Source organism: Quercus robur, chromosome 6, assembly GCF_932294415.1.
Source record: "Quercus robur chromosome 6, dhQueRobu3.1, whole genome shotgun sequence".
NCBI lineage: Eukaryota > Viridiplantae > Streptophyta > Magnoliopsida > Fagales > Fagaceae > Quercus > Quercus robur.
The window spans coordinates 45,998,817-46,006,973 of record NC_065539.1 but is presented as its reverse complement, the minus strand read 5'-3'; the positions used below and the strand labels follow the sequence as shown (position 1 = coordinate 46,006,973).

At 35.2% G+C, this 8,157-nt stretch overlaps 1 protein-coding gene across 2 annotated transcripts; it reads left to right on the top strand.

The window, feature by feature from the left end:
• Window positions 1–1,416: 1,416 nt before the first annotated feature.
• Window positions 1,417–7,296, top strand: LOC126689035 (eukaryotic translation initiation factor 2 subunit gamma-like). Of its 2 annotated transcripts, none has more exons than XM_050384048.1 (9): window positions 1,417–1,581; window positions 2,283–2,502; window positions 2,659–2,720; window positions 3,646–3,758; window positions 3,839–3,941; window positions 4,602–4,829; window positions 4,916–5,134; window positions 5,672–5,932; window positions 6,684–7,296. In XM_050384048.1, the coding sequence occupies exons 2-9, from the start codon at window positions 2,397–2,399 to the stop codon at window positions 6,984–6,986; spliced, it is 1,395 nt and encodes a 464-aa protein (XP_050240005.1). In that variant the 5' UTR covers window positions 1,417–1,581; window positions 2,283–2,396; the 3' UTR covers window positions 6,987–7,296. The 2 variants fall into 2 exon arrangements, with proteins under 2 accessions (XP_050240005.1, XP_050240006.1); XM_050384049.1 differs by having other exon boundaries at window positions 1,420–1,581; window positions 2,373–2,502.
• Window positions 7,297–8,157: the final 861 nt, after the last annotated feature.

The window sequence follows — 8,157 nt, the reverse complement described above, 5'->3', positions numbered from 1 at the left end:
GTACTGTTGCCCCTGAAGCATAGGAACTGAGCAGTAGCAAAATTATGCTGTTTTCAATTTCAGCATCCTGCTGGCTTATTCTTGCTTCTTGGCAAATTCCTCCCATAAAGGGGGTTATTGAACTCTGATTCCTTTGCCTCTTAAATATATAAATGTGGTGAATTGAGGATTACAAATCAATAACAAAAAGACATCTCACTTTGTGAAAGGACATTCCATTATACAAAATAGTGCATTATTCCATTGATGCAAATAATAATACATTAAAATGCGTTTTGCAAAAGAATATCTCACTATACATTCCAACAAGCAAAGGACAAAGTTAAGAAATTCCACAATTGAAAAATGCAGAACATCCAAGTCACTTTTATATATATATATATATATATATATATATATATTTTGATGTTTCTTTTACGTTACTTGAGCCAGTTTAACAAAATAATCTGAGATATATTAGAGTTCTATCCACACCATAAAAGGGAGATCTAAGAAAACGATGGTAAAAAAAAATTCTATTTATTAGAAACCTGTCATTTCTTTTCTTTCTCAGTCTGTATCTGAAACTCCCTTGAGAATTGTTCATGACCCAAGAGCAATTTTTGCTAATGGGCTAGTTGCTGATAAGTTCGAAACTCCGTTGGATATTTGGCGTGCCTAGCGGCTATTTACTAATTGGCCCGGATCCCACATTTGACATTTCGGATTCATCAATCATGGGCACAAATAGATAACCATACCCAGACCCATTTTTATTGGTATGGCTTAAAGATACTCTATTTGTTTTACGTAAAATGTTTTCTTTGGCTTATTATAATTTTTCCTTATTATCAGATTTAAGATATCAATGATAAATTATCGATTATTTCAAAAATTTTTAAACTATTAAGATATTGTAAATTTAATTATTTAACCACACAATTCTAATAATCAATTGATTTTTGGTGTAGTAAGGATTTAAACCATAAATCTCTTAATAAAAGGAGAAAAAAACTTTAAAAATTGAGCTATTAGAACACACATGCATTAAAACTTATTATAAACCAATAATTTAAGTTGGGTCCGGTTAACAAATGACATTTGTTTTTTTTTTTTTTTTTTTTTGAGGAAGAACAAATGACATTTGTTAATTGACTATTTTAGAAAAGTTTTAATATAACTTTCATGTGAAATATTAAAAAAATAAAAATAAAAAGAAGTTAGTTTATTCTCTTTTTCTATAAAAATTTCAAAAATATTTCTTAATTCAATGCCGGTTAAACCAATAACACTCTGTTTACTTGGAGAAGAACTTCAAAAACATGGGCCGAAGCCCAAGTAAGAACGAGCAGGCTTAGTCCGAATCCGGGTCACGCTGCAAAATTACGAAAATAGCCTCACCATGTTCCCCTAGCAAAAAAAATCACATGGTATTGATATATAGCATTAGCTACACCAAAATTCCTCTACAAATCTGTGCTCTCTCTCTCGGCTTTTAACACACAAACCCCTCTCTCTCTCTCTCACTCACTCGCTCTTGTCGGCTCGCCCTCAAAACCGACCCAACCCGACCCGGTTTTGCGTACGAGCTGAACCAACCAGGTCCGGCTCTCTCTCTCATTTCTGTCTAATTTGTGGTTTGTTTTTCAGTTTCGATTTTCAGATTTTTGATTCGTGCTTGTTTTTGTTTAGATTATTGTTTACCATTAGGTTTTTTTATTTTTATTTTTTTTTAATTATTTATATGTGGGAATGAACTTTGGGGGATTAGGGTTTTGGAATATCAATCCGAGTCTGGGTTTATTTAGGGTTTTGATAATTCTTTTTGTGGGTATTGGATTTTTTTTCTATAAAATGCTTTAAGATAACGATTGTGACGATGGTGAAATCAAGACCCATTTTTATGCTTGGCCTTTATGGGGGGGGGTTTTGTAGGGTTTTTCTTTTATTTTGTTTTTGATATTTTAGCTAAACAATTTGGGTATAGTTTTATTTGGGCTTTTGTTTTTGCTTGGATTTCTCTTTCTCTTTTGGGTTTAGATGGAGATTAGGGAATAACAATCGAATTTTATGGTTTCACTGTTGCCTTTAGTAATAGAATAAGATTCTATGCTTAATAATGCTTTTTTTTTTCATTGTGGGGTCTCTTTAGAGTGATTTATAAAGAAAGTTTTTTATTTTTTTTATTTAATGGAAATTATCAGGTATTCCAGATTGTAATCTTGGTGCATTTGTGAATTTCCAATTTTGCAGAGTAGTGTGCTGAGTGTGGTAATTGATTTGATAGCTTTTGGTTTGTGCAGTTTTCTTGTGTTTGTTGAGAGAAACATTTGTTGATTCTTTCTTAGTTGGATTTTTGCGGAATAACCAAAACAGAAAGTTCTTTCATTTAGAGGGTCACTAAGAAACAACCAAAAATGTCGCGGAAGGGTTTGATGGAGCAAGACCTGAGTAAACTGGATGTAACAACGTTACATCCACTCTCCCCTGAAGTTATATCTCGGCAGGCTACAATAAATATTGGTAAGCTTTGTTCGCTATTGAACTGCTTAAACCTCCTTCACATGGTCATTGCAACACTTGAGCTTATTGAATTTTTCACACTTCTAGTTGGTGGTTTTCTGGTGCTCCTAAGTTTTTGTTGAAGCTGATGATTTGGAATTTAACTTATTGCATCAGGCACCATTGGTCATGTGGCACACGGAAAGTCAACAGTCGTAAAAGCAATATCCGGTGTTCAGGTGATTTGTTTTTTCTTTTACAATTTTCAATGCATTCTTATTGGATGCATGCACTGCTATTAATGTTTTGAGTTATAGTATAGCTGCAGTGTAGCAATAATGTATTTTATTCATTTTACATGGCTATAGAACAGAGACAAAGTTCTCCTCTAAACCGGTTTGGAGGAATATCCTCCAACCTATTATACATTGTTTCAGATGGCCTTCCACTTGTAATTTTACCACGTGATTCATCAAATCTTTTAAACAAGTCACATGATTATTAAATAGGCAATGTGATTAAAAATACATGTGGATGTTCATTTCAATTGCCACATGGCTGGGTGGAGGTTTGGAGAAAATTCTGTCCATAAAACTATATGCTATCCAGTATATGGGGCAAGTGCTAGTAATTTTGGACATGAAAATCACCTTATTAATTTATTTATGCTAATTCCAAAAGATCATTGACTCTTAAATTTTCTTCACTATGTGTGGCTTTAGGCACATGATTTTTTTAATGAGTCATGTGACTTGTTTAAATAATACACATGAATAGTCTTATAATTTGCCACGTAATGGGTTGGAAAACATGTTTGGTGCCCAAAGGTCCTTGTATATTACTGCCCTAAATCTTTCAACATTGAGTTGGAGAGTTGGTTATCTTTATATTTACTTAGATTAATTAAAGGTCATTGATTAACCAAAGGTTTCTCGGTAGTGTTAATTGGTAGCCACTATGGAGCTGCCACTGGTGCAATTTCTTTCCTTCAATTGAGACTAACCTTGGCTTTATTGTCATTTGTTAAAGCTTGTAAATGGATAGGAAAAATTAATTTGGGCAAATTGTGTTAGTGTGGAACATAGTATTTTTACATTTTCTTTTGCAGAAGAATTACACATTAAATTTTTACTTGAACCTCAACGTTTTGTCACTCATCTGCAGACTGTTCGTTTTAAAAATGAGTTGGAGCGCAACATCACTATCAAGCTTGGTTATGCTAATGCAAAGATCTACAAATGTGAAGAGGAACGGTGCCCTAGACCTATGTGCTACAAGTGGGTAACTATTCAACAAATCCAATTATATCTTTATTTAGCTAGCAACATGTCATTAATATGTTGCAATGTTCATGTAGGGCTTATGGAAGTGGGAAGGAAGATAATCCTCTGTGTGATGTGCTGGGATATGAAAACTGCAGGATGAAATTGCTGAGACATGTCTCTTTTGTGGATTGCCCGGTAAGGTTCAAGTGCTTTTTATTAGATATTGTGGTTTTATGACTAGGTAGAATATATGTCAATTCATTTAGGTTCCATGATGTATTGTATAGATGGTGTTATAGGCATTAGGTACAGAGATTGGGTTGTCCTTTAAAGTTGAAGTGACATTGGCTTAGGCAATGTTCTATCTTGATTTTTCTTTACTATTTAGTTCTTACTAGTATTGTATCTATCAAACCATTGATTTTCTCTTTATAATTAGGGACACTCATTTTATTGCATGTAGTACCTAGTCTTTGATCCTCTAGTCATCCTGAAGTTTGTGATTTGAAAGTTCTTTTGAAACTCTTGAACAGACTTAGGCCTGTATTTAAGAGATTCTTTCTTAAGGTTCATAATGTGTTAGATCTGTCAGTTTGTAATTCTTTTAGAATGCAACTTTTCCATAATGTAATTCTTTAGGGGCACTGTGTACATGTCATGGATATTAGGTACTGCCTCTTTATAAAAAAATGTCTGGAATTAAGAAAGAGAGTTTGTGGAGGCACGTTTCTCTTTATTCTATGATGATTTTCTGAATAAAGTATGGTGCTTGCACTCAAATATTATAATGCTAAATCTTGATGTATCTCATCTTAAACTTATGTTGATATGATTGTTTCTTAACCTATTCTGTAGGGTCACGATATTCTCATGGCTACAATGCTTAATGGAGCTGCAATTATGGATGGAGCTCTACTTCTAATAGCTGCAAATGAAAGCTGCCCCCAACCACAAACTTCTGAGCATCTTGCTGCTGTTGAGATTATGCGCCTCCAACATATAATAATCCTTCAAAATAAAGTAGATCTCATTCAGGAAAATGTAGCCATCAACCAGCATGAAGCAATCCAGAAGTTTATTCAGGTAAGTTCTTTTAGACCATCTTTGATGCACAACATAGTTCATTATTTAGTGTGCTGAATATTTTTGCTTGATTCTTTGTTTATCAGGGAACTGTTGCTGATGGAGCACCTGTGGTACCAATTTCTGCTCAGCTGAAGTATAATATTGATGTTGTGTGTGAGTATATTGTGAAGAAAATCCCCATTCCAGAAAGGGACTTTGTGTCACCTCCTAATATGATTGTAATCCGGTCTTTTGATGTCAATAAGCCTGGTTATGAGGTTGATGAAATAAGAGGAGGTGTGGCTGGTGGAAGTATTCTCAGGGTATGTTTCTTCCATATGAATTTGTGCAAAAATTAAGAACCATTTTAAGTGCCATTCATTCCTGCTATTGGCACATGGTTGTTAACTGCTTTTAATATGGAATTCTCTGAAGAATGATGGTTCATGCTATTCCACATCATTGGTTGAATCATGCATGCAACTGATGTGCACATGGATGTGTCTTTGGTATTGTTTCAAACAATTAAATTCCACCAGAAGGCCAAAGAGCCTAAAGAAACATTTTACATTTATCCGGTTTGCTTATTCCTTTGGGATTGGGTTCCTCCTGTCAATTCGTCCCACTTTTTGTTTCTATAATCTGTTAATCAACATTGTGTTAGTTGGTGATTACTTCAAGGAAGCTAGAAAATTGATATCCTGTGGGCCTCTCTAAGCCTTGGTTTGGACCATTGATTATTTGATGACATATATAATAGAAACTTGGTATATGAAAATTAATTATATTCATGATTTTATCGGTTGGTACATGAAATTTATTTTATGTCAAGGCCTCATTCTAAGCTTCGTACTTTGTAGGGTGTTTTGAAGGTAAACCAATTTATTGAGGTTCGTCCTGGGATTGTTGTTAAAGATGAGAGTGGGGGCATCAAATGCACCCCGATATATTCCAGAATTGTTTCTTTATATGCTGAGCAAAATGAGCTGCAATTTGCTGTGCCTGGAGGTCTCATTGGTGTTGGCACAACCATGGACCCCACTTTGACACGTGCTGATAGGTTGGTGGGTCAAGTTCTTGGTGAAGTTGGATCACTCCCCGAAGTTTTTGTTGAGCTTGAGGTAAAGGGCTAATCTGGAAGTTTCTTTTATTAGTCCCTTGACTGGATTTATTTTATTTTTGGATAAGTTAGTCTCTTCACTTGATTAAACTTGATAGTTGTATCGATGAGGAAACTCAATTAATTCTAGCTCAAACGGTACCTTCTCTTGTAAGAGAAAGGTGGTGGATGAGGACCCACTGGTTTGTGTGACTAACAATTATTGGAATAAGGTTTTATCATTGAGAAAAAATCTTTTTGTTTGTTTGTTTTGTTCTGTTTATTTATTTATTATAAATATATAGAAATATTTAAATGATATGCAAGCACCCCTTAGTATAACTCAAATGCTTTTCTCTCATGTCGGATTGATGGATTTGGTCTGGCTTTAAATGGGGCAAGGCATATAATATTAGTAGAAATAATTACTATATCTGTGTTTTCAAAAAACAAGGAATGTCTATTGCTGTGCATTATATAATGCCTGTTTTTTAGAGCATTTGGAATGAACTACATGACTGCTCGGCGTTCTTTTTTCTGATTTTAATAAGTGACAGTTAAGTTCTTTTTGGAATTTCCTTTCTTGGTTTCTTCTTGTGCTAGTCCCCTTTCTTTTGGGTTTAAGTAACTCGTATTTTTTTGGACCATTCTGTTGATTCGTGTGCCTTAGGGAACCATTTATATAGAGTCTGGTCAAGGATGAAATGGAATGCTCTTTCATGTGTTCTCAGACAATCCTTTTATGCTAAACTTCTGTTACTATGATTTTGCAGGTTAATTTTTTCTTGCTGCGGAGGCTTCTAGGTGTCAGGACTAAGGGCACAGAAAGGCAGGGAAAGGTCACTAAGCTGACCAAGTCCGAGATTTTAATGTTGAACATAGGTTCTATGTCTACAGGGGCAAGAGTTATGGCTGTGAAGAACGATCTGGCAAAGTTGCAACTCACATCTCCAGTGTGCACTAGCAAAGGTGAGAAGATTGCCCTTAGTCGGCGAGTTGAGAAGCACTGGCGGCTTATTGGTTGGGGTCAGATTCAAGCTGGAACCACTCTTGAGATCCCACCTCGCCCTATTTGAGTTAAATCCCTAAACAGGTAGAAAGAACAACCAGTCAAATCTTTAAAAGAGAATTAAGGAAGATGTGGGAAGATGGACATTTGTTGGGAACCATTTTTGTTAGGTGGAGAAGAAAACAGTGCTTGCATTGCTGTTCCCTGTTTTGTTTCTTTTTTCCTATGGGATTGTGTTACTTTGTGCTGATATCTTCTTTTGAGTTTTGGACTAGAGTATTTTTTATGAGGCTGTTTCTTATGGACCTCCTCACAGTCAGACATCGCATTCTTGTGAAATTCTCTTATACAATATTGGAGGATGGTTTCTTTGCGAATCTGTAATTTCTAGAAATGGACATTGGTCATCTACTTAGGCAGGTAGATAATTATACTCCCAAGGACAATACTTGATATTTTTACCCCCAAGCTGTTGTTGACAGCCTTAGCAGTAATAATAACGGCTTAACACCCAATAGACTGAAAAAAAAAAAAAAAAAAAACACCCAATAGACCGAAAAAAAGTGATTAATACGGTTCATTGTAGATACTCATTTACTATTTGAGGTAAAAGAAAATGAAAAAAAAAAATGCTACAGATTTGGTTCTTTACAGCTAGAACTAGTGAAGTTGACTCATTAACCATTTGTAGTCGCTACAGACACCAAAAGAACTGCAAACAAAGTTGGATTTTTAAGCAAACCAAACACCACCTTAGCATCTATTTCCACCACGAGAAATTATAACTGCATAGATGTAGCTAATTGTGAACCACTTTGCACTGACAATGCTTAGCCAGAACAACTTGTAGCCATGCCCACTGCCTCTGGACCAAGGTACGTTACCCAAAGAGGAAGCTACTGTCTGTTGGATTTAAACCAATCTATATTGGGATCTGGGGGGCTATTAGTCTAGATACTCCACTTGACTACTGGAGTATCAATGCACAACCGTTTCACTCTCTGGTGGTTCAAAATTGAATGAAATACCACAGCTTTAGAGATTCACATAGCAACGGGTCCTTGATGGAAAAAAACTTCCCCAACTAGAACCTAGTCATAATAAGTTAATAACCAGATAGCCGTTGGAAGCACTCTATGGAGAGTGTACATGGAAGATTTCAGAAGATCTGCAATTGACATGAAGCCAATCCTGTAGGGAAATTCTTTTATTAATATGATAGGATTTGAACCTATAAC

What these genes read in the sequence shown, in the direction of transcription:
- LOC126689035 (XM_050384048.1), top strand. Translation starts at nt 2,397, where the DNA reads ATGTCGCGGAAGGGTTTGATGGAGCAAGACCTGAGTAAACTGGATGTA. An exon ending in TCTCTTTTGTGGATTGCCCG is followed by an intron (nt 3,942 to 4,601) that starts GTAAGGTTCAAG and finishes CCTATTCTGTAG; the next exon opens with GGTCACGATATTCTCATGGC. An exon ending in CAATCCAGAAGTTTATTCAG is followed by an intron (nt 4,830 to 4,915) that starts GTAAGTTCTTTT and finishes TTTGTTTATCAG; the next exon opens with GGAACTGTTGCTGATGGAGC.